This window comes from Centrocercus urophasianus, unplaced genomic scaffold (genome assembly GCF_019232065.1).
Source record: "Centrocercus urophasianus isolate 14NV4802_14NV808 unplaced genomic scaffold, USGS_Curo_1.0 seq_10, whole genome shotgun sequence".
NCBI classification, from domain to species: domain Eukaryota; kingdom Metazoa; phylum Chordata; class Aves; order Galliformes; family Phasianidae; genus Centrocercus; species Centrocercus urophasianus.
In genome coordinates, this window is record NW_024884142.1 from 98,395,720 (window position 1) to 98,422,672 (window position 26,953).

Consider the following 26,953-nt stretch of genomic DNA (forward strand, 5'->3'; position numbering starts at 1 on the left):
GGAGCACGGCGGTGCAGAAACCTGAAAGCTGGACTCGCTTTCCCTCAATGCTGAAAGAATGATGAAGTGGCTTGGCTGTTTTAAACCATTGGCTCAGATATTAAACATGAAAATAAGCATTAAGACAAATGACCGGAAGTTTGATCTACTAGCATTTTAAATTAAAAGACAAAGTTAGCTATTTCATTACTAATGACCTGCTGGGGAAAAATGTACCTTCTCTTGAGAAGAAAAAAAGTTGGGTTTTTTTGTTTGTTTGTTTGTTTTTTTTTTAATTATTTTTTTTATTTTTTTTAAGCTTGAGCCTTGAAGAATCAAAAATAAGGGAATGCAAAAAGAATGCATAAACGGGCCTAAACCTTTCCAGTATTTAACATGCCACATTATTTCATTACTCCCATTTGAATGGGGCAAAATGAAATCCAAAAAACTACTTTTCTGCTCTCCTAGAAAAGACCCAACAGCACACCACTGCGCCCAGCGCAAGCAGTGCCTACTGCAGGGCAGGACTTGAGCACAGCGCAGGAGCTCAGCTCCTCAGCAGGGCCCTCCAGCTGCTCACAGGAGCGAGCTCTGACAGCATCCCAACTCAAAATGAATGGCTCTCCTCCTACACGCCTCTGAGCTCACTCTGGGGAGAGGCAGCAACAGGAGGACTACAATTGCCTCCGGGAAACAATCTTCCCCATCCCAAACTTCATTGGACACACCCTATTCTCCAGTCATGGTATGGAGAGAAGATTTTTTTTCCATGCACTCATAGATCGCTCTGTTCCAACAAGTTTGGTACATTCTTGCCCCATTCCGCTCCTGAAAGTGCCAGGAATCTGCAAAGCAAGTTGAGGTTTTTAGCAGTGCTCCAGAGATACCAGGGCTTTACAGGATCAGGTGTTCAGAAAACCACCACAGCCAGAGAAGCGTTATACGGGGCAAATAATCTTGATCATTTGATGATAGTTTACTGTGCTGAGCTTCAATATACCCACATTTTCATCCACTTCACCACTCACTTTATAAGACAAACCCTCTGAAAGAAAACTGACACACGTCCAACAACACAAATTCCTCCTTGAAATTCTCAGGCAGCAGCTCATTGTCCAGCTATTCCTTCTCTTTTTATGTCTCACTTAATTCAAACACTGAAAATGGCTTGGAGCTAAGAGGGAACGATTTGGCTTAAACACCAAATGTTGTCCAAGTTCTAAATTCTTCTCTGCCCTCACAACTTAACACTTTAAGTCCTTAATTAAAGTTTTTACAGCTATGGTGACACTCCCAGGACATACAATTGTACACATGGAGGTTTGACAGCACTATCTTTCATCAAGCAATGCACAGCATTAAGTAGCAGCAATTTATTTATAACAATCATTGATTGCTGATCTGAGCTTTCAACGCTGGGCACCTTTTAAGCAAGACTCTTCAGGCTCCACGGTGCCTTTTTTAACCTAAGTAATTACTAGAGGCCAGACTTTCCCATGTACCTAGCACCCACACATTCGTTCTGTAGTCTCCCTGAAAAGGCATCTACTGAGATCCTAAATCAGCACTAGAGTGCTTAGAATTAGTAGCTAGTAATAGATTCAGGCAATAAAGCTTTAAGCTACTGAAGCTTATTATTTTCATCCTTAAAATCTATTCATGTAAGTGCCAACCACCTTCTAATTCAAAGCAGAAGATTTGAGAATTAAATGTAGGTTCACTTCAAGTGAATTTAACAAACAAAAAGTGACAGGAGTTGGAATATGGCTCTTTTGTGGCTCAAAGAAAAAGAAACAGAAGAATAGAAGCAGCAAACAAATTACAAGCCCTGTCAACCTTATTAGATATTGTGTTGAGAGCAAGAGGGATGAATGGAGACTTCCCACTCCTGTGCCTTTCACAAACAAATGAAAACACATGCACAGTTTTGAATGCGGTATTTAGGAAGTGACAGATAACTCTTGGGAAAGCAAGTTTGCTTCCCTGCTGAGAAAATAACATATCTCAATAACACTATTTTCTTTCAAATTCCTCAGGTCAACAATTCACATAGGGCATTTTTAATTTATTTTGACTGTTTATTCCACGTTGACAATCTGAATGGTAACCTCCAACATTCTAGTGTAGGAAGCAGTCTTAAAAGTGACAGCTCAATCTGTAAACAAATACCTTCAAATTTCATCTCTGAAAAACACAGCAACTTCAATCTTAATTTTGTTTGTTTTGTCCAGAAGGAGGACGTTTCATTCTGAAACATTATTTTTTTTTTCCTTTCTTGGGAATTGCATACATCAATCATGTCTGAAAAAGCCCCTCAAAGTTAGGAAAAAAAAACCTGCAAAATTATTTGAATGACAGGAATCGCTACGCAGCGTAAAGGCCTGTGCTCCTTTATGTATTTCAAAAATTCCTTCTGCAAAGATTTCCCTTACTTGAAGATCACGACTGCATGCTCCAGGAGCACACGTAATTGTAGTGCTGTCCACAGCGTCAAAATAATCTACTCATACAGCATTTTAACTCTACAGTAAGCATTGAAACACAGAGAGAACAAGCTTGGGAAAGAAAACCAATCCCTGCTTACATAACTAAGGATTGCCAGCTAAGCCTTTGCTTTTAAATGCCACAAAAAAACCTGTAAGTGAAGCTCCTAAATAGGCTTCCCAAGTGCAAATTTCCTGCCACCACTTTGTTTTGGGTGCCTGGCATGACTTCAGAGAGCAAACTGAAATTTCTTGGTCTTGGAAGTCTCAAACAACAAGAAGCATCCTTCATCTCCAGCAAGAGACTCGCTACTTTGGAAGCGTTCCATTCCTTTCCTTAAGTGGAAAAAGTATACCCTACTATTAGCTCACTATTGTCAAGTAATCTGAAAAGTATAGGAAGGTAAAATTAAAGCTCCAACAAAACCGACATAAGCTTCAAAAATCATTCCACATCATTTGTAGTTTCCCGCTTCGCTAAGTCTTATTGTTCTCCAGTTTAGTTAATCTCCAGATACGTAAAGGTCATTGTTCTACGTATTTCCAAGGTTTATCCTTATGCAGGAATGCAGGCACGGTTGTGTAGGTAACTCTGAAATCAATCCCATTAGGGCAGAAAAAAGAATAGACGGCAGAACTGCTCTCCTACAAAGATAAAATGGAAATGCTCCACAGAAAGTGAAAACAGCTCCTCAGGGAATTGTCAGGAACTGGGCAAAAGAGCAATGCAAACGTTCACTAGTCAAGTAGAAACTTGAAGAAAGAAAACGGGGAGTGCTTGTGAGAGCAGAGCAGCATTGCCAGCATGTGTGGTAACAGAGAAAGCCCATGCCCGCTTCACTGACCTTGCATGTTGATGTAATGTCAATAGGAAAGAAAGAAAGAAAGAAAGAAAAGGAAATAGATAAAAATCTGTACGTATAAAGTATATCCCATTTATTCCAAAGGATTTAGTAAATCCCACTGGTCTCCAGAAACAAAAGGATAAGGCAGACACTCCTGAAGGGCAGGGTGCTGTCAGTTTTCCAGCTGACTTCAGTGGATTTCAGCAGGACGTCAGGGGGAAACAGTTTAACAGCATCTCTGGCTGCTCTTACAATGAAAGCCACCTAAATAGAACCCATAATCTCACATTCCTTCCTTTGGAAAGTTGTTCTCAAGAAAACAAATCAAAGTGAAGAAAAACCCATTTACTCTTCTCTTTCTCAGTTTGTTAGTTAAGATTGAATTCTCTGTACGTTACAGTCATGCTTGCAATGCAGATCCCAGTAAATGACATAAGAGTGATATATTCGGGGGAAAAAAAAACTAGACCTATTGATGATCCACCTCATTGCCCTCTACATTTTTATATTTTTAATATAATTCAACAAAATACGAAAACATTAAAGGATGTTCAGCTTGAAGAGGAAAATGGTAAGATAAATACATCACTGCCTCTTTAATCCAAATACTTTCTTTAAAATAAGTTCTGTTTCCAAGCTTCATTTCCAATCTCATTTACGCAGAGTTGCCAATCCTGATTAGCCCAAATGAACTCCCTAAACGTGAAGGTGAAATCTCCCAGACCACAATACTGCAGATCAGAACACCTGCAGACATCCACTCTGCCACAAGAGACTTTCTTTTTACTTGGAACTACCCTCAAATGAATACCTTTAGTCTTTAAAATTAGAGGACTCTGTGTAAGCAGGGACTGTGAGATCCTTTCCTTTGTACATTATGTTTGAAGAAATGCATGCTGTTTCAGACTAAAAGCTAAGAATCAAAGAAGTCTCTCCAGCTTTCAAAAACAATGACCACTGAAAAAGGCAAAAAAGCATGATTTGTACCAAAGTTTTGAGACACTTTCAACAGGATAACTAGCATGAGTGACGCTGCAGTATGCAAGGTAAAGAAACACTTATTCACAACACCAGTTGAACGTACACTTTTTTCTCCATGAAGACCTCAAGCATCAGACAGGCACGTGTTGTTCTTCAAAATACAACTGATAATTTCATAGACAGTGTGCATCATGAGACTGGTTGCAGACAAAACTCATCTCGTGAACAAATGCCTTAATAAAGAAGGGATTTCTCATCCAGCAAATCATCACAAGCCATCTACTCCTGTTGATTATGGCTTTTATATGGTCAAGTATTCACAAGTTAAAACTCCGTGCTCTTAATCATAGCCTGGCCTGTTATAAATCATTACATTTTAAGACTGCATTTGATCAGAAGGCAAGCACCAACTAGTTCCTGCAACTTGGAGAAACTGCAATCGGTCATTTCTCAACATCTGATAGGAAGGAAGAAGCAGAAAAAATGCACTTCAAAATATTCATGGCTTGATCGATTTGCCGTGATTGTTAAAAATTAAGAGGTATTCCCTGTACCCATAGAAAAAAGCATTGCACATATCAAGTACCTTGTCTCTTTTCACTGCACCTCCTCATACAGAAAAAAAGTAATGTCAATCACATTCCTAATAGATATATCAAAACAAGGCGCATAACCAAGATGAAAAATTAAGGACCTTTGGTTACACTTACCGAAGCTGCATTGTGAACTAACTGTAGTGTGAATTAACATTTTGCTGAGAACACTTCCAGATCAGCAGGAAACGCTACAGCCGACTTACACAGACACCTGATGAATGAGAACAGTTTTCTGTTTGCTTTGGATTTGACAGTTATTTTTATCTCTCCATAGCCCAAGCTCATGTTTCTCATACAGTTGATAGCAATACACTCTCAATCTTAATTCAAATCAGTTTGACTTCAACAAAGTCCAAGATTTAGACCCAACCTCGTGCTCAGAGGAAGCGCTTCTTTCATTATGTGCCATGAAGAAATACAGGGAGACACTAAAATCAAAAGTTCACATCAAATGGAAGCAAGCTGGACAATGAAGGGAAAAGAAACAACAGCTGGGAAAGAATGAAGGATGGCAGGGAAAACACTAAACTGATGGAAGATATTCTATCAGTCTCTGAACAGGCACACCAACAACCTGGAGAGAACACTAATAACAATGCTGGATCAAGAAAGTTCTGGAAGGGGGATGTTGGAAGAAGTATGAAAACAGGGGTGGGGATAATAAAGTTGCCAGCACAGCATTTAGATAAGAGACTCTGTTAAATCTGTTAATTGTACGCTTGCCATTTTATCAATTTGGAGGCTAAAGGTGCATGATATAATGGATGCTGGGCTCGGAGCCAAATCACAGCTCCTGCTGTTGAGCATCCACCTACTGTAAGCAAATAGGGCCACTTTAATGTTTTAAACATTGCTAAGTAAATACATTGTTTTCCAAATATTAACAGCACACCTCCACTACAATTTCTGCAACAGAGTACACAGTAATCCAAATGAGCTTTCACACAGGTTTGTACTAAGGATAGCCTGGAGCTAATGGTTAAATTCAAAGCTTGGTATCAGAGAAACACATTAAATTCCTCTGCTGTGGGCAGGGAGATACATTTGGCACAGAGAAGTGATGAAACGGTGGGAACAGAGCAACCACAAGTACCACACATGGCCAGAAGTGGCAACAGGGACAGGTGACAACATTTATTGTAGAGCACAGTGCAGAGTAACAAGCCCTGCCCACAGCTCTCCTTGTTTTATGCCTTCCAAGTCACCTCCTGAACAAGTAAGAAAAAAAGGAAACAGTGACATAACAACCTGCAACTAATACAAATCTCCACCTATTTAATAAAGCAAGGTTCTTATAAGGAGCTAGTTTTGTTAATGGGTTACAGAGCCTTTTGCTTACACGTTCCTGCTTCAAATCCAACCCTGGGCTCAGTGACAGAAAATCATTACCACACTTGTTCAACGGATTACCTGAAATGCACTTATACTTTCATAACAAAGAATATTTTTTTTAAGCACAGAATATTAAATATATATAAATAAAAAAAACCAAGATATTTTCCTCTGTCATCAATGATAATCAATCAAATTTGGAGACTTTCCATTGCCCTTTGCAGTCATGCCTCCCCATCTACTCACTGCAGGTTACACACAGGGTTTTGCTGTTATTTTTATGTTATTTTTAAACAGGTGCTTCTGGTCTGCAACCCTGCAGGCACGAGCACAGCTCTGAGTGGTCTGGGAGAAGAAAAGCAACAGCAGCACAGATGTCTTCCTGCAGCACAGGACACGGCACCGAGCAGCACTGCTGCGTGTGGAAAGGCCAAAGCCCCCCGAGCTCTCTGCTGCACAATTGGAAGCCTCATCCCACCTCAGAAAAGTTCCTTTCTGAACATACCGTGCCTGCCACACAGGGGATTTACTCATTTATGTGACCCTGGTTTCTTAGTCACAATCATCAGGTCTCTTAAAAGGAAAAGACCAAGACGGTCTCCCTGTATTTTCAGACGCACTCTCTACACATGAACACGAGATTCCCTGGCCCATGAACTAACTGCTCTTTTTGATAAAACCATCTGGTGGAGAAGCTAAATAAAACATTGTCTAAAATTAACAACAATATGACAGGGAAAGAATACGATGAAACCTGTCCGGGATGTCAGAGGTCTTGAAGCACTACAAAATGCATTCATTTGACAAGAAGTGTCAGGGGAATGTAGAGTTGGTTTTTTTTGGTGTTTTTTTTTTTTTTTTTTTTTTTTTTTTCTCTCATTAAGATGGAGAAAAACTCAGATATCCCAGCTGTTTAATTAAAAGTTCCACACTGATAGAGTCCTGGTGGACTCACAGCTGCAATAGGATGTGTGAGCATCCTTCAAGATCAGAGACCCCTGACAAAGATCTTCTGCCTCTTCTCTGATGCTCTGAAACTCCCCAGGGGCTGAAACTTGTCTCCAAGCTTTCTTTACTCCTGCCTTGTTGATTCCTGGGTTGGCTCAGTGGCACAGCAGCTGACCAAACAGGACATGGATTCCCTGCGACTCCCCGGCACAGGCTGACCCTCCCTCACCAGGCCATACTGCACCACTGCTAATTCAACTCCTGGGCATCAGCTGGTGAGGAAGGCAAGAACAACATGGGAATCATTTTCACCATAACCACTGCAAAGATCTTCATCTAATGTGGGGGGTTTTTTGCTGTTGTTCTGTTTTGTTTTTCTCGTCACTGCTGGTTTTGCTTGTTTTTGCTATCCAGAGGGATCTACCAGCCTTGCCTAAAACTGATTCTTGTGTCAAATGCAGACTCCATTTATGCATGGTCCCTAAGCAACGCAGATCCTTTAACGAGAAATCAGAAGAAGAGGGGGAGTTTTACGGCCTGCAAAAATCACACAGTAAAGGGGCAGCAATGGAGAGATGGTTTTATTTTATTTTATTTTTTTAATTTCTGGCAAATCCTTCAAAGCCAAATTCCTTTTCTGAAGTTGTCTTACATTGCCAAATGTAAGATTCTGATTTAAAATGACTTGCTTTGTGCCTTTGTTTATGTTCACTCTCTAAACTGAAAGAAATCCAACAACATTCATGGCTCCCCAGTCAATTTTGCGTTCACTTCACTTTCAGCTTCTCATGAACAGGGCTGTATTACAACAAATTAATTTTAAATGAACAGTCTTCCCCAGAAAAAATTCTTCTCCATTTTGGGAAAAAGTTGTTTTGAACGAGATTATGCCTCTGCCAAGACTGCACCTGACAAAAAATGCAATCTGTCACATGAATGAATGGCGATTTCGAAAACAGCAGGCTTTCAGAGCACATGATGTTACATCATTTTGCTATCCGTGACACCTCTCAATGTCTCGTGGGGATTTCCCTCTCTGCTTCATGCAACATCTTCAGAGTCCCCCCCGCCCCCCGTTCTGCAGAGGGAATTAAAAATGAAAAACGTGGCTGTTACAACACGGCTTCAATGAGAAAATGTTTCCTCCTTTGTGTTCATGGGTGCTTCAAACAGTTCAGTCTTGATGACCTGCTGTTTATAGCTTGCAGGCTGTGAGAAATTACACAACATTCTTACTGTATTCTGACTTTCTTAAAAGCAACCCACATGTTTTAATGCTAACACGAACGTTGTATAAAATTATACTGAAAGCATATTAAGGAAGTTACAAAAAGATAAATGCGATCCAGACAGACATAAATATAATTAGATATCAAAGGGGTTATTTTTAGTGTTGCAAAGCATTTCTTCATTTATGCATTTATTTATTTATAAGCTTGGAAAGACCTTGGAAACCTACCAAGTATTTTTACTTGGTAGGAGAACTAAATAAGAGGCTTACTGAGCAGTGTGCAGTGATAGATCACACACTCCTTTCTGCAACACCACAACAGAAACACGGTTGGGCATTTCTCTGTCCATCTCTCATACGTCAGTAGAAAACATAACAGAGTTCAGATCGCTGTGTCCCAGGTGAAAGGGAATTCAGCGTAACTCTCTTGCTGAGGAGGCCAGAGCAGAGATTTCAACATGACAAATAGTCAATAGGAATACGCAAGAAGATATAATTCAAAGTGGGTGACAATTGTTTAATTAACATTTTCTTCTGGCTTCTTACTGCGTAAATTATATTACACAAATTACACTCACCTACAAACCAGCATGTGGGCAGAAGCAGCTATAAGGAAAGTACACACCGCAAGCACCGTGCTGTAAATACAGTTAATACACTTTCCTCATAAATCTGGTCCTAGGACTGTAATATTTGCAAGCCACAGAATGTTGTAAATATTCTGCAACACTGACAGTGCAAGCACACAGAAAATACAGACTTATTCATAGATATGCAGACATGGATCTCTGGAAACATACAGAAGTATCAACGTGTTTCCCTATTTCAAGGCACTGTAGAATAAAAAGAGATACTATCAAATGCTTAAAAAACTCAGGGACCCAAATTTTGCTTAAATTCATCGCGCTGCAGGAGAAAACCCTTGTGACTCAGATATGCATACTCAAATACAAAACATCCTAGATTAAGGCATATTTCCCTCTGTAGTGAAGCAGTATCTACATCAGGTAAAATGATACCTTTTCTTTTTTCTTTCCTCTCGTTCTTTTTTTCTCTCTTTCCTTTTCTCTTTTTTTCTTTTCCTTTCTTCTTCTCTTCTCTCCTTTCCTTTCACTGACTATCTGGTTAATCAGTGTTTAGACTCTTCCCTGCAGCAATTAAAACATTATTTATGCCCTGCAGCCTCACACCTGATGTCTTCTTCCTGAAATGTTTCAAAACATTGACCTCAATTTTGACAAACTAATGGATACTAAAGCGTGGTTTGGTCTGCGTGCTTCGTTTGTGCAAAACAGCCTCAGGATTCCTCTTCTTTGCTGGTTGAAACAAGGACCTTCTGAAACTTTAGACTGACCAAAAGGAATTAGATTATAGGTAAAGAACTCCTCTCGAAACAGATGAACTTTTCCTCAGTAATATTAATTCAAAATACATTCAGAAAAAAAAAAATAATAAAAATAAAAATAGCAGCTCTAGACTCCAAGCGAACAGTGAGGTTTGAGAGCAAAAGAAGCAAAAATTCATGGGAAAAAAAAAAAATCACAGCACCTTTTCACATCTATTTTTTTTTTTTTTTCCACTTTATTTCAAAAGAGGAGAACTGAAAGAGTTGTGTCCTTATTTGTTCTCAACTATCTGAGTGCTTCTCTTGCAAATACTGTGTCACAGTTTGGGCCAAAAAATATGCAGACTCGGCACAAGGAGGAGTCCTACAGTTTGCTTGTAAGAAACAAAACTAGGCCACCCTCATTTTAAAACATCCCAGCTACAATAATACAGTAATTATTAATCTCAATAAATGATACGAAGTTAATGACCTCGGAGAGGCAACCATTTTAAACTTTTTTCCTACTCCAGGGAGATGGAGGATCAGCAGTTAGTGCTCCAATTCAAGGCCTGAGCCCACGCCAACATATTTTATAAGCTGAGCCCAGGTTTGGGAGACAGGCTGCATATTTTTCAGAGACTAACCCAGCATAAATCACAAAGTGCCAGCACACTATGAGGTTAATGTTGTGTTTTACTACAGTAAGCAATTTCTATCACCATTTAAAAAGAGACAAGCAAAATTCAGGCAGACAAAATCTCATGCATCAAAGATTAATTTTTCAAGTACCGAGTGTATGCTTTGGCTACTGAGGGAACATATTACAGCAGGAACAGCAGCGAGCACTGCAGTTAAAGGAGCATAAACATCTCCATTATAACCCATTATAACCCTTCTTCCTTGTAAGCTGACTCTAACTATCAGAAAATTTGTTTATTTTTCTGATACCCATTTGATTTTTTATTATTATTTGAGTAAACGAATCAGCCTATGTTCAAATATGGAGGAAATAAAATGTGTCAGCCCCAAAATGTCTGAGCAATGAGTACCAGCCAGCTGAGTGCTAAGGCATATTGGAGTGAAAATTGTTTTTAACTAATGAGGAGAAATCTAAATAGCTCCTTACACATAAATTAGGCATTAGGAGAGTATTTTCAACTTGCAAGCACCTTCCTTTGTCGTCACTGGGGTCTCCCTGGGATGAACTCAGCACTGGGAACACTGGCTTTGGGGACGTGTGCTATAAAAAGGGTGGGCTGCCGACATTGTCAAGTGATGCTGCAAGTTCTGTTCTGCAACTGCTTTCAGCAAGACCAAGAATTGGACCCTTACAGAAACTATTCCAGTCCAGAATTACAGAAACAAGGCCAGAGAGGAAAACGAGCAGCATCAGGCTTCTGCCGCCTGCCATTGCATCATATTCATATACATGAGATACCAGTGGCGTTCAGCGTTTGGTGACAGGTCCGTAGCATGCAGTGAAGAGCACAATTCAGATTTAGTAGTAAGGATCAATAGTAAAACACTTCCTTTAGCCACAACACATACATCTATTAACTGAACAACCTGATCTGAAACGAGGATTTCCAGCAGCACGTGCTTTAAGTTAACCACAGCAAGACGCCGCACAGAGCACTAACAAATACACACCAGCCCATTCACTGATTAATCTTTAAAGAGCCTACCCACTAAAAACTGTACATGAGCTAGGCTCACATACGAGAACAAAGACTGTGTAGTGTCATGATGGAAGATTCTTGCTGATTCATATCAGCCCTTTTCAACTAGTAGCTAAAGCACTTGTCCCTTTTCCCATTCCCAAACCAATGAAAGGTTTGGAAGAGATGTTTGAACTGGAGTAGTTGAAGGTGATAAATCCATGAGTCTTGATTTTCTCTTATTGTGTACATGCAGAAGAGAGGGACAAGCCATCAAGCTCTACACTACGACATTAAATCAGCTCTAAAATCCAAAAAGTTTCTAGCATTGAAGTAATTGTGTACATTTCCCTTCCAACACATACGTAGCACACCCAGTGTATCCTTTTGTAAATGGAAACTATCGCAGGTCATTAAGATGACTGAAGCCAATTGCACCACACTAAAACACAATAAATGCATCACTGCACTTACTTTCAAAATCATTATAAAATGCATAATACCAACTTTCTAAGAACAAAACAAACTTTGAAAATCAGGCACAGAACACATCACAAGTGGTTTTGTTAACAATAAATTCCTTTCTCACTGAAATCTAAATAAGAACATCACTCAAGCACGAGGGGTCTCAGCCTTTGATTAATAATACTTTCCTTTGCCCTGTCTTCAAATTAATTCTAAATGTTTAATTAACGACGAAGACTTACAAAGTATTACAAAGAGCATCAAACAACTGATTCAGAAAATACATGTCTAGAGCTGTTTTGGGCTAAACCTTTTTTCATTGTCTCACTCCATTTAGGCAGAACATTGACAATTATGTGATGCTGCTGTGCAAAGGCAAGGAGTATGAAGACACTCCTCCCTAACATCACAGATCGTCAATCACATTAACGACTGTATCACCCTCTGATTCTCAGTAGTCTTCTTCACCTGAAATTTCATCAAACTTCTACCTAGTTGTGTGTCTGGTAGCATATTTCTTTTCAATGAACTGTTTAAAAGCTGTGGCAGGTGGAGGCTGAGAACCCTGACCAAGAGGGAAATAATAGCCAAGTCGGTCTTCTCCAAACAATCCTTTTTTGGACACATATTGGTCACCTTTAATGCAGTCCTTTTCAACTCACATTCTTTTCAATTCCCCCAAATCTCTCATGAAAAGAAAAATAAAGTGGGTAAAATGCACAGCAATTGTGCAAAGAAAACTTTTTTTTTTTTTTTTTAAACACAAAAGAAAACATCTCTCAGCCTTGCACATCCTTGAAGTTATAAATATTATTAAATCAACCAAGGTTTCAGAAGTAAGAAAAGGAGCAAACTTCTTTGAGGAATCCAGGGAATTTGGATAATATGCTTAAATATTACTCTTCATTTTTCAACTGATCAGCTTTGGAGTAGTGGAATACAGTCTTTGGAGTTCCATTTCTGTCTAATCAACCTTTTAATTACAGAACTGTAAGCAGTCTCCAAGCAAATATAGAGTTTTAAGTTCTCCACCTTTACAGCCTTACATTAAAATAACACACTCCAAATGTTCGTCTAAATCTTTTAAATACCAAAAATTATGGATCTAGTAGTAGCACTCTTTTTAATCTCCGCTTTTTAATCTCTACTTTTTAATCTGATTAAACAAATTGAAAGGCTGATTCTTCCTACTGTGTTTAATACTAGCACTTCCACTAGCTACTTATTTCACAGCAGGAACTGTCTTTGAGAGCACATGCACATTATTACTCCAGATAGACCAGAAGTCTATACAGCATTTCCTAGACAACATTGCTTGTAGCACTTGCAACATCAAAACAGAAAGAACTGTTCTAAATTTTACAGCTTTATTAACAACAGAAACAATATATTAGAGACTGCGTAGCATTTCCAGCAAAGTGTTTCCTTTCACTCAAAGTCACACTTTCAGATTTAATTTACCAATGGTTGGCTCTACCGCATTCTAGAGACCCTAAGATTTTATTTTCCCAGGTTTGGGGGTTTTATTATCAAGCATATTTTCATAAAAAGAAAGAAATGATTATTAGAAATATTAACAGTAGGAAAAAGTTCATTCGGAGATTCCTTTCCTGCCAAACTTAGTGTACCACTTCCTTATTTCAGATGTTACCATGTCTTCAGTTGGTTCCAAAGCCATTAAAACCCTCGTATAACAGGACTCTATTTTTTAATGTGTTCTGATGGGCTCTTTTTTATGGCGGACCTCTACAAGCAGATAACAAGCCATGAGGCTGTTGTGCACCCTTGGCTCCAGCTATAAACACAATTCACATTCAGACCATTTTCTGAACCAACAGAGACCAACTGAGACCATCAATCAAACAAGAAGGAGCACTGGCATTAGTAGAGCTTTCAACAGACACTTCTCATCTGCTGTTTAAAGCATAATGGGGTAAAAGCACTGTTCACTGTTTGAAGACCAGTTGCACAAGTTCTAGAATAAACTTTTCTTTAAACAGGAATAACAATATGAGGTACAAAAGTTAAGTAACTGGTTATTCCTTCAGAAAAGCATTAAAGGAATATATCTGATCAAAAATTGATGCATTTGCAACTCCAATGCGCAATAGAAAGTTGGGTGTACAAATAGGTGTCTGCTGAAAGACAACAACAAATTACATCAACCAAATTGCATGTTCAACAAATAACTTGTTTGGCATTTGAGGGTCTCTGAGTAGGCTTTTGCAGTACAGAAGGTAGATGGTGATTATACTGACTTCTGTAACACTGTATTGAGTGGTACATTAACTGGTAATTAGAAAACTAATTTTGATTTCACCTCTATTTCCAGACTATTCTTTGGCTTCCAAAAATATATCTTGAAAAGCCCATAAAGCAACACCTCTAGGCTTCAGACACATCAGTCTTTGTCTGTTCACATTACTAAGACGAAAAGATGAGGGGAAAAAAAAAAAACACAACTTCATGTATTTTCTCCCTAAGCACTTACTGTTACTTGTGTACTCCAGAGACTGATGTGACAGATGTAACTACTAGAACAAAACACAGAAGACCGGCTTCTGCCACACATCTTTGCACTTTGCTTAGGCATTTTTTCTCCATTTTTCACTTGTGAAAAAGCAGTTATCACACCTGTTCTCATTTAAGTCAATGCAGCTAATTATACAATAAAGATACAATTGTTTATAAAGTTGAGAGCCACAGTACTTTATCAACTATCGATTTCCTTTTCCTTAAAAAGCCAACTTAATTCCAGCTTCCTCCACGTTACCTGTAAATCTACGCAATACGTTGCATGACCTTAGAATCCTAGACCTTCTTTAACACTGAGTTTGCAGTTTAAGCCCAAGTCCTGCATCACACATTGCATGGGTAGACTGCTCGGCCCTAGAGCAGCTCTGCTGATTTCAGAAACTAGAGGTGAGAACTAGAGATGGGAAAATCCCAGGGGTAGGAAGTATGACTGGAACATCTACAACTCTGCTAAACAACAAAAAATAACAGTTCATCACAGTAAGAACTATATTTCACATTTGAAATCGTTACTCATCTAATTACAATCTCATGAAGACCAGAAACAACAAAAAAATCATTACCCTAAACTGTTCATTGATTATTGTAGGTCTCACGTACACAACTAGGTGAAAAGCAAACTCAAAAGCTGGCACTTATCCATTCACTTATGGCTTCAAACAAATTGCTGACTTGCACAACTGCTTCACAGAACACCTGGATGGGAGAGTCAGGACATCCTGTCACATCGCTGCTTCATTGCAAAAATCAGATGTAAAATACATTTACATTGTCATACTGGTACAATAAAGCGACACAGAGAGGCAAAAGATATTAGGCGGCTCTAAAACCCTCTAAAATGTGAGAACAGACTTCAGCTTGTTTGATCCCTTTCAGAGTTTACATGGTACAATAATTTAATGACCCATAATCAAGAGCTTCTAAAAGGAAAAGCAAAAGAAAGCAGTTGATGAACACAAATACATTTTAAGGAAATAGCCTAAGCCAAGAGTAACTAATTGTCAGACTGCACAAAAACTGCCTATTTCCCTCCTTTTGCCTGTTTGCCAGTTAATGCATCCTTTCCCCATTTCATGTTGATGCATGATCATATATAAATAGACATGCCTTTGATGCAACTTGATTTCAAAGAATATCAATTAAGCAGAATATTGGCTTTTCTCTACAGGTAGTTACAGGTTTTATTTCAAACCACAAGTGATACAAGGTTTTCTCATTATTTTGTTTTCTTATATGAAGAACAAATTCAAAAATTCCTTATAGCCTTCAATCATAATCCAATTCCACAAACCTAACTTAAGCAAGACCTATTAAACTCCTATAAAATTTAAAGGGAGGCCATGTCTCAGACACAACCCTATCTTTTTCAAACACAGTTCAGTGCTCATTGCTTTGGTACATTTATTTTCTCTCATTGAAATACATGGGAGGAATGAAGTACCCACGCACGAGTCACTTTCCTGTGACTCCCAAGATTTTTTCCTTCCTTCTTTCTGTCTTTTTTCTTAGAGTACAAGAATTAGACCTCAAAAATTCACAACAGAGACAATGTTACCCAACAACCTTATCATTTTTTTTTTTTTTGCAGGAATCTGGTCATGATTTTGATCACATAGAAAACCCCAAAGTAGGCATCACATGGGATTTCCTCAGATTTCCCAATCCGAAGGCAAATAAACCTTTCATAAATAATTAATATTGACCATGTTAAATAAATTAACCACGTGGTAAATCTACATATAAAACACATGAAATTTTTCCTACATATAGCAATTATCACTGTCAAGGAAATAACTGCCAGTTATCATCGTTATCATCATCACCACAGAAGGTGCCAACAAACAACTGGAACCAGACTCTTTTCTCTGTAAGGTGTTAAGAGCCACAGGAACCTGAAAAGATACTTGTTTCTGCACTATGCATTTGATTTTACGTGGGAACAGCCTAAAACAAATTAAGGGAACAGATCTGAAATACTTTAATGAGCCATATTACAAGTGCTGAACACATTAAAGTAAGTTTGAATACTAGTTATACACTTTTCTTGATATTTGTATCATCATATCTTCATATTCTTAAAGAGATTGCCTACATTTGACTCTTACACAACAGGCTGTCCAACCAACATGATGTCAACACATTATTTTTTTTTTCCAAGACCAGCTCAACAACTATGTGACAAGGTCAAATAGCCTTCTTCCTGTTTTAAATAAGATGAGAATTTTGTCAATTGCACTTTCAAAGTGCAAAAGCATTTCAACATTGATCTGCACTCCACCAAAAGCTAAAGCGTGACAGATGCCTTCACAGTAATTGCCAATCAGCCTCAACATAGCAGCTGAAAAACACAATACATCACTTTGATCTCCTCAGCTATCAAAGTATTCACAATCAACAAATCTGCATGAAGAATATGAAATGTGCAACATTCCCAAAACCTGTCTCCATGGATCTTAAATATGATAATGTATATTTTGTTCATACTTCATAAAGCATTTCAAATCCTTTATTATGCATATGAAAGGATACGTTTTAGCTCGCAAGAAAAATAAACACGGAAGATGTTTTGTATTTTAGAGACATGTGAGTTTCCATCGGATAACATAGGTGAAATAATCGTTTAGAAAAGCCTGAATTGCTTTGAGGGAAAGACATTATTACAGAACATGCTTAATTAAGTCCCTCTGCTAACCTTGTAAAATGAATACCTTGTTGAATTAGACTACAGGGAAATAAAGCATGCATACCAGCTCCACGTGCGTAAAACAAAACGCAGCTAAGAGGAGATGACTTACATTTTGCTGGTAGGTCATATCCACACGTAATTTTTGCTTGTCCAGTCTCACAGCCACTCAGGTTGCGGCATTCAGCAAGTAAGCAGGGCCCAGCAGCTCTGTGTATACAGCCGTCCACTGCAAAAGCAAACCCAGAACAATTTATTTATTAAAAAAACATTTTTTGTGCATTCAAACTGCGTGTGACTGGCATTCAAATAAATGCATGGCCACCACCATTTACTGTTCATTTTTACAGGTACAGATCTACAATCAGACATCCAAGTACAAACAAACATTTTTTCTGCCAGAAACAGTCATTGGAAATTAAAATTTCCATAGTAGAAAGTGCTTTTATTCAAGGCTCAAATAAATTCCCTCTTTCTATTATGACAATAACGTTGATTCCCAGATAAATACCAAACTCTTTTTCTCTACATAGCTCTGATTCTTCTAGAACTATGCAGGCCAGTTAATGTCAATGTCCTGTCAAGGCCTTAAACAAAAACTCCATGAAATAACGCTTATGGGTTCACGAACTCAAAATTTACAAAAGTACTTTCTTTTGACCTTTATTCTTTCCTTTTTCTTTTTTGTTTTGCATGATCCGTGCAATATTCTGGAGTTAATTAAATAATAATTACTAAAGGTTGCAATTGCAGCTAAGTATGCAAGAAAATTAGTTGAGTGCATAGATCTTTTTACCCTTGGGAAGCAGCAAAAGAATAGTAGCAGTAGCAAAGGCAAAAAAAAAAAAAAGGCTGCTGGCACAGCATTTCTGCCCACTCAACATGCAATCAAAGAAATCATTTACTGTAATTATGGAAAAAAAGTTAAAGAAAAAGGAAACAAACAAAAAAAAGGAAATGCTGTGTGCACTGACACAGTAGCTACATGAAGGCCCTAAGTCAGCAGCAGCCATGAAGATCCACTACAAGAAATAAGCGTTGCATGAATTACAATTCAATTCAGAAAAGTTACAAAGCTGAAGAATAAAGGCTGAACAAATTCCTGCTTATACAAGAAAGATAGATTCTATTTTTGTGTTGTTCAATATTTTATTTCATATTTAACCAGTTCGAAGCTACACCAATTCCCAACAGCACTTTTGAAACAATTAAAGCAAGAAAGGGTCTGAAAAGCCAAGTTCAGATGGGATTTCAGGAAACGCACCGACTCTCAGGACTGCCTGCGTGCCATTCCCCGTGGAGGCACAAAGACTGGCAGCACAGCACAAGGCTTGGCCATCTGACCGCTCACTGCCAGCCAGGCTGCAGGGAACTTCAGGAGCTCCCTCACCCGTGCCACCTAAGCCATGATGCCAAGTCTTATTATTCTACCTCAGCTGAGTTTTCCTTCTTCGTGTACCCAACAGCTCAGCTCAACAGACTGCGAGATGCTAATGCAAGAATTACATTTTGTAACCTCCAGGGAAAAAAATAAAGAATGCTGGAAATCTCTCCCATGCTCATAACATCATATTTAATTATTTTAGCTTAATTACGAAATGCTTTTCCAAACCAAACAGGATAAGTAAACCAGAATGCGTTGAAACCTCAACTGTATTTTTATAAGCAGTGCCACCACAATCCTTACCAACATTAATATTTCCTGAGACATTAACATAAAAACAGCGTTAATGCTTAGCACTGCACTTAAGCTGCAGTCCTCAATGAAGGACTTCTTTCACCTCAGAAGCACCGGACAAGAACTCAGATGCACACAGTCCACAACCCTCAGCAGTGGATGAAGCATTTCCAACCCTGAGCTATTTCTTTTCCTGAGCTGCTGGGCAACCTCACCTGCCCTTGTCTATACAGTTACTCGTTCAGACACCCTCTCAACCAAATCATCTCGATAAACCAACTTCTTTCACCCCAAAGCACATTCGGTTTAAACCAGGTCCAGCTCAGAGCACAGCCAAGCAAAAGAACATGCAGAAAGGAGTCGCCGCCTCCCATGGAGAAGCAGAAGCATAGATTTACCTCGTCCAAACCCACAGTACATTAGCAAACCCAGTAGGTTAATAAACCACGTGCCAGATCAGCTGTGATGGCCAACAGAGAGTCAACTCCAGCTCCCCATCTATAAACAACCTCAGGAGGGAAGAAGCAGGCTCTCAGCGAGCACACAGCTGAGGTACAGATGGCCCATCGCTGCTTGGCTCTCCACAGCTCCACACGCAGCCTTTCTGATTGAAGCAACCTCCAGCAGGATGAAAAGGTAATTGAAAAAAAATTGAATTCTTAACTGAGGCAAATCAATTCTATCATAGCCAATTCTGACATATGACAAGGAAAATGGAAGACATCTGCCAAAAACAAACAAATAGAAGTTCATGCTTCTCTCATAAAGATGGCTTAACAGAAAATGATTGAATACTGTGGACAGGCGTAGATGGAAACTCAGACATTAGCATTTGATATACTTCAGTGACTCCACAGAAGAATGACTTCTTTTAAAGATATATAAATAGAATTACCATTGTCTAAATAAAATATTTCTTCTATCATGACTTATTAAATACTTTCGCAGAGATGACCTTCGATCTACATATGCATATAGTATGATGAGAACTCAATAAATCATGCTAGAAACATTCTGTATGTCCAACAGTATATCCAGTATGTAACACAACTTTGATAATTCTTCTAGCAACAACCCAAGCAGTGAAACATCTTACCAAATTTGAACACTCTGCATAACATAAAGAAAAACAATTGGCAAAGATAGAGTAGATGAGCAAATCTAAGTGCAGTGCTTCAGCCTGTGCTAAAACATGCCTTAGCTGTATTAATTCAAAAAGACACAGGGGGAAGGCACAAAACATTCACGTGAGATACTTCGGTTTCGGGGGAAAACAATGGCCAAAGATATAATGTTACCGTGTAATAAGGAGGAAGAGATTTACGTGATAATGGTGGCATGCTGCCCAATTACTTTTGTAAGAAAGAGAACAACGTTTGACATATTGGTTTCAAATACTTCATCTGTACCATCAGTTTGATGTATATGTGCTCCTCTGCGTTTTTCAAAACAGATTTGGGAAACATTAAACCACAACCCACTGTTCCTTTCCTGGAATTACTGTGCACAACTAGCAATAAAAACCCAGGCACTTCATTTATGCTCAAATCTGACTTGCATCTTGTGACAGAGGTAAGAAATTATGCAATATCACCATTTTCTACAACCAAAGAGAAATGCCCTTTAACTCAGAAGCTATCACTCTGTTCAGTTAGGCTATTTTCTACAGCTTGCATTCCCGTCCAGACGTATGGAAATCACATATATACACACACATCGGGTCATTTACATTCACAAGCGAGCTGTCATTTCACAACTACAAGGAAAGGCGTGGGAAAACCCCACAAACAAAACTATCAGTTCTAACTGACAAGAAGCCCCACCTCTGGCCTGCATGCCAAACCTTTGGTATTTTTAAGTCCTGGCAAGAACTGAGAGCACCATTTCACCCTGCCTTGGCTGGAGAAGCACATGGAAAGGTTCTTTCCCAGATCTTGACACATTTATAGGAATGATATTTTGAGGGATGAAGAACAGCTCAAGGGGCTTGAGATTTAACTGTATACTTCAAGCAGTTCATGCTTGCATAAAGCTATTACAAACCCATTGCAACTTTTTTCATTAAAAATAGTATTAGCAATCACATTGCACGCATCCATAAGTTTTAGGAGCCACTGGGGACAGCACTTTGTTCTCCCAACAATTGAGCAGAAGCCCTTAATGAAGAAAAACTCCTTCCAAAATGCTGCAATCAATGGCACTGGATGCACAAAGAAGTCACCTCAAAATAACCGCTTAAGATACATGGAAATAATCAAGTTTCAAAATAAAACTCCCCGGCAAAATGAGCATACTATAAAACCAGTGAGTTCTTAAAAACACTGGAATCCTTGACGTCTTTCTACATCACTAAAAGATGCTAAAAGTTATGTTTTTTCTTATTTAATTTCTTGTAAAGCAAGTGTGTTTGTTCTCCAGAATTAAAGGGTTAAAGTTACATAGTAAAAAGTAGCTAATTTACAACATAGAATAAATCTATTTCGTATAGAAAATCTCTTAAAATTGCAAATGAAGCAAAAGCAAAGGAAACAGAGAATTAAGGGTATCGTGGGATGCTGCTTTAAAAAAAAAAAAAAAAAAAAAAAAAAAGATCTCAGCAAAACCAATCTTGCGGTGCAGATGGTAATAAAATAGGGTAAGGTAATCAAACACCACAGCAAATAATCCAAAATTCCCCTGGTAATAATAAGCCCTAACTTCTTTTGTGACCTTGCATCTGAGTCTGGATAAATTGAAGCTGTGGTGTAAACAACATATGCAGACTTGTTTTTTGAGAAACTCTGAAAACTCATGAAAACATGCTCTTTTTTCATAGTAATTCCTGTTCTCAAGACCTTCAAGACCTTTATTCCTGGTTTTCCACCAGAAAATTCAGGAGATTTACTTATTTCGCAAGTTAACCGTGCACAATTGATGGATGACGCCTTGCCATTCTTGCACATGGCAGATGCCAGGAGTGAGAAAGGAAAACAAAAACCAAACGAAAATATCATTTTAGCAGATATATTGCTAGGGACACGCAAGAAGAACCCGGTGCGCCCTGCCTGCAGCAGGCCTCTGCTACACGCACCCCAACTACCTGTGGGCCTTTCAAAACAGCTCACTACAAAAGCACACATGGCAACAACAGCAACCCTGCAGAAGTGCTCAAGCGCCTCTAGAAAGTTCACTGGACTCAAGTTCTGGGAAAGGCACAACTGCACCTCACTGACTGCTGTCAGGGGGAAACAAATCCGCCCAGCGAGACACAGCAGCTGCTGGTGTAATGAACGAAGGTGGGATCTCACAAAGATTACAACACAGATGCCAGTCGGCCGCCGCCGCTAGAAGCGGCAGTTTGTATTACAGAGATGGCCTGTGCCGCTGGGGAGTTTAATGAGCTGAAGATTTTTAATCAATGCGCTGGTTTATAGGCCTCCAACATAATTAATTTTAAATACTTAGCATTTAGACAGTACTTTCTAGCCAGGGTCCAAAAGAATTAAAAGCAAGATCTGACTTTGCCTTAAAATTCTCCATTCGAAAAACAAAAACCACAGATGAACCATGTATTTTGAGATGGCTGTTTCACTGAATTAAGTTCCTGTCCCACCGCAGACATTCCGACTATATAGTTCCTGAAATACTTCTGTTTTCAGACATTCTTAGTGCCCACTTCTGAGTTAAAACAAGACACAACTGAGATCTTAAAATCCCAAAGCTTAAGCTATTGGTTGGGTGTCTGTCTTCACTTCAAAATCAACATTTGAGATTGCATGAAGGGCCTTAACACAGCCAGAATTAAAGCTGCAGGTGCACTCAGCGCCAATCACTGAATCACAACACAGAGGGAGTTTAACATAATAATAATCATGACCATTAGAACCCTTACTGCTGTACCAACAGCAAGCATCAAGCCTACTTGAAACAATGGCATCTGTAAGCACTGCTGCAATATCGTCTCCAGGAAACTTACATTTCAGAACATAGTTTAGATGGAATACTTCACATTTACTACTAAAAACTAACAGTTTTTGCCTGTTCAGGTGAAGAGAGACAGAAATTACATTTTAAACACAACTCAATGCTTTATGAAAATGCTGTCCTTAGCTTGGATGGAGTTCACATCAAAAGATAACAAAAGCAGCTGCAAGGTCCTACCCAAAGTCCTTGCTAGAGAATGACAAGACATGTGGAAATTAGGAAATCAATGATTCAAAATAAAACTCAACTCTGCTAAACATTAAGCATGTGCTGTATTTATTGCATACAGCCAACCATTCATATTTTGAAGAAGTAACAGTAGTAAGCTTGCATTTTCTGACAAACCTTTTCTTCTTCGGCATAGCCAAAAAACTTGGGATATCAGAAACTCAAATCAAAAGTACGCAAAAAGCCAAGTAGACGTTGTGCTATCACACTAACGATTACTAAATTCCTCCCAACTAAGCAATAAATATTGCTCTCATTTCATCTCGTACTTAGGACATCATCTTTCTCGGTCTCTGAGAGCTCCGCTTCGATTCTGCGGAGTTATAATGTCAATAGGATTCACACTTCTGTCAGCCCACTCGAGCACCATAAGGGCTCTGAGAAACACGGGTCTGAGAAACCTGTGTGAATGTCACACTTTTGGCAGTAAAAAAAGAACTAGGAAAGCCTCCAACAGTGGTTTTCCAATTTTTCCCAGTCCAAAATCCTGACATTAAGGCATGTGTGAAAGAACCGCTCACTTCCTTTTAATTGTGGTAATGTTGAGACACCTGCCACACCACAGTCTTCTACAAATGGAACTGAGACAGCTAATTCTGAAGAACTTCCCTGCAGTAAGCAGAAAGACTGCGTGTTATTGTTTATTCAGTGAGAAGCTGAAGTCTGGTGAAATTTCAGGTTATTCTATGCTATTCAACCGCTTCAGTTTGCGTTCATCTGCACTTGATTCCAACTTCTGGAATCGACATCTCTTACCTTTAAAAGCTGCAGGATTTTTTTTTTAATGTGGTATCATCCTGAAGAAATAAGGCTGGAGACTCCAAAATCCCTTCCTCAGCCAATAGGGCAGTGCCAGTACTTCCCTTCTACTGAGTCACAAAGCCTTAACTACACCTCACTGCTTAATTCCTGCATTTCCACTCATGCTGGTGTGCAATTACTACAGATACACGTTATTAAAAACTAAAAACATGGAACTGCTTAAGAATAGGACTGTGTAGAGAAAAAGAAGTGAGACAGGGATAGGGAAAGAGGATGTGTACCCCCACCCTCCCCAGAGACAGGAAACTGAGCGTGTAAGTTTGTGTTGCTCTGTCTATTCTGGAGATGTACACACAATTCTGATAGCTAAATATGCACCTTCAGTTTAGACAGCCACCAATATCCTGGGCTGCATCAGCAGAGGGGCGGCAGCAGGGAGAGGAAACGGATGTGTCTCCCTGCTCATGCATGCCCACCTGCAGTACTGCATCCAGGACTGGGCCCCCAGCACAAGAGGGATGTTGAGATGTTGGAGCAGGTCCAGAGGAGGGCACAAAGACACTTAGAGGGCTGGAGCTCCTCTCCTATGAAGAAAGGCTGAAGGAGGTGGGCTGGTTCAGCCTGGAGAACCTGGGGAGACCTCACTGCAACCTTCCAGGACTTGAGAGAAGCTTATAAGTAGGAGGGGGAGAGGCTTCTTACATGGGTAGATAGGTCAAGGAAGAACAGTTTTAAAGTAAAAGAGGGAGGGACTTGGATTGGATGTCAGGCTGCCCGGACAAGCTGTGGATGCCCCATCCCTGGAGGTGTTCAAGCCTGGGTTGGATGGGGCAACATGATCTAATACTTGACCTAGCAGCTGGCAACTCTGCACACAGCAGGCAGGTTGGAACTAGATGATCTTTAAGGTCCCTTTCCAACCCAAGCCATTCTATGATTTTATGATTCTAACATACAGAATGTATGTAACTCAGCAACACCTTGAAATTAAATCAGGTAAACAGTTGGGGAGATGTCATCAGAACTCCTTTTTTCCTTCTATCATGACCCCTTGCAAGTTAGGCTCCGTTTAACACTTATTTAACGTCAAACAGAAAGTCAATGCCCACCTGCAACAAAGCTCACAGCCTCCTTCAGCCTCTCCATGCTGTCCTTCCTCAGTACACACCTCAGTGCTTCCTTCTTTCGAGCACAAACTCACAGCAAATAACCACGCTGTTGTTTTTAAAATCTCACTGCAGCTCTTTGTTGTCATGATGTCATTAAGCTATTGATGACACTACACTGCTGCTGGGATATCAGCCTCTGTCTAGTGCATAGAACTGCACAGTCTATTTTTCCTGCCGCACTGTTCTGAAACATAAAGCTAAACTCTGAGGAGCACTAAAGAAACAAGGAGATAAAAAGATCAAAAACGCTCCTGGAAGGACAATGAAACTCATGTTAGAAAGAAAAGAAAAAAGTCGTTTACTGGTGTTACGATGCTGCATGTAAACGAAACAAGCCTTGTTCAAAAAGATACTGGAGAGACACTCCATCCCCATCTCAGCACCCTATTTCACACAATGGCCAAAGGCAAATGCTTAAAAAACAGAGGTTAAGAGCAGAAAAAGCAGTTACCAGTGCTTCTACAAAACATTCTTAAACTCTGCTGTACTGGCTGCTTGCAAATGTAGCAGGATGTCTTTTCTACACACCCCTGATACGTTTTCCTTTATGGCTTCTTCAGTGAACGTTTTGTGAGCATCTCAAGCTCAGACATGCATTTGAATCTTCCATCTTTATGCAGTCCTCCATGTAACGAGGACAGAATCATTAGCAAAGAAATAAATAATACTGATTTTTCTATGTGCAAGCACGCAGCTAGCCTAGAAGAAAAGAACGAAAGCAGAAAAAAAAAAAAACCTGTGAAAGATCTGAAGAAGTTTTCTGCTTGCTTTTTTGCCCATTGATAATGCCCACAGACAAGGAGGCTGCAGTGGCATGCTTCATTACTTGCAGATGTTTCAAAAATACTATGGGCCACTCATGGCAGATGACTTACATTAAACTGCAGTAGGTATCTGCATACTCAGAGTACAGTTATTAGGCAGTAATCACACAGTGATTATACAAATTTATTCACTATGATCAGCTAACAGTTGTCAGGCATGGGTCAAGGATTTAGAGAGAACAGGCGACCGTGTAATAACTGTACAATGACTGTGTCAATGGGAGCCTTCTGTGTGCATTCGCACAGTCCAACAGGCTCCTGGCACGTCTTTCCTAGGAGTTGCACAGGCACACTGTAAATACAACAATACCTCAGTATAACTACTTTTTTCCCCACTGAAAGCTAGGGGATGAGATCCAAGACCTCCTCTTCACACAGACTATGGAAGCAAAGGCACTATCACATATGCCTTTTTAATTCGAGAGCCTGAAAGCTTCTGTATTAAATTACAGCTTCTAACTTAAAGTAATTAAACCAGACACTGTCATGGGGATTTCACTTTAGTTATGGGGGTGCACCAAGAGCGTTACGCTGCTGGAGAAGACACTGAACCTGAGGAGACCAAAGCAATACTTGATGCGGGGTGAACAGCAACACATCCCTTAGAAAACTGCAAGAGAAGGCTGGGCAGGTCTGCAGAGGAAAAGCTTTTATGACCCAGGATTTCAAATATTATGCTTTAAACAGTTTTTAATGAACTTCTCAATAGCTATCTTTTCCCTTCCCCTCTCTAACCCATAGAGGTCAGCTCAACTATTTAGCATCACAGTGAATCTCCTGGCAGGTTTAAGCAATGCATAAGCCACAAGAGAGGAGAAAAAGAAGCTCCTATAGAAAAAGTTAAGTCACAGAAGGCAGCGGCTCCTTAGTAAAATCTAGTTTCACAGACGTCCCTTCATCAGTGAGGCATTCTGTTGTCTCAGCAGGTAGCCGTTTTTGCACAGGTTACACAGCCTTCACACAGACCTTTCCAAATGGACAAAGTTCTCGAGATAGACTGAACTCAGTGAAAAAAATATATATGTACAGAGCAAGCACTGAAACAGTGTTCAAAGCGACCAACACTGACAGTCACATTACCAACTTAAGCTTTTATAAAGCACAGACAGTTCCGCTCTAAATAAGAAAATACTATTAACAGCAAACTTAAGATGCCTCTTTTGCATGGATTATTACTAAGTCCTCTTAGACTAGATTTTTGCTTTTATTTTTAGATACAGATACACAGTAAAATAAAGGAGTTGGCTTGAAAGTTAGCCACAA

The 26,953-nt window shown here is 39.4% G+C and overlaps 1 protein-coding gene across 3 annotated transcripts in view; it reads right to left on the bottom strand.

Annotated features, from left to right (window-relative positions):
* MACROD2 (mono-ADP ribosylhydrolase 2) overlaps positions 1-26,953 on the bottom strand; it is an 839,235-nt gene that overhangs the window by 573,964 nt on the left and 238,318 nt on the right. For all 3 annotated transcript variants that reach the window (XM_042810749.1, XM_042810757.1, XM_042810741.1), the window contains exon 5: positions 17,179-17,295. In XM_042810749.1, coding sequence (XP_042666683.1) covers positions 17,179-17,295 — 117 coding nt within the window. The remainder of the gene's footprint in view (positions 1-17,178; positions 17,296-26,953) is intronic.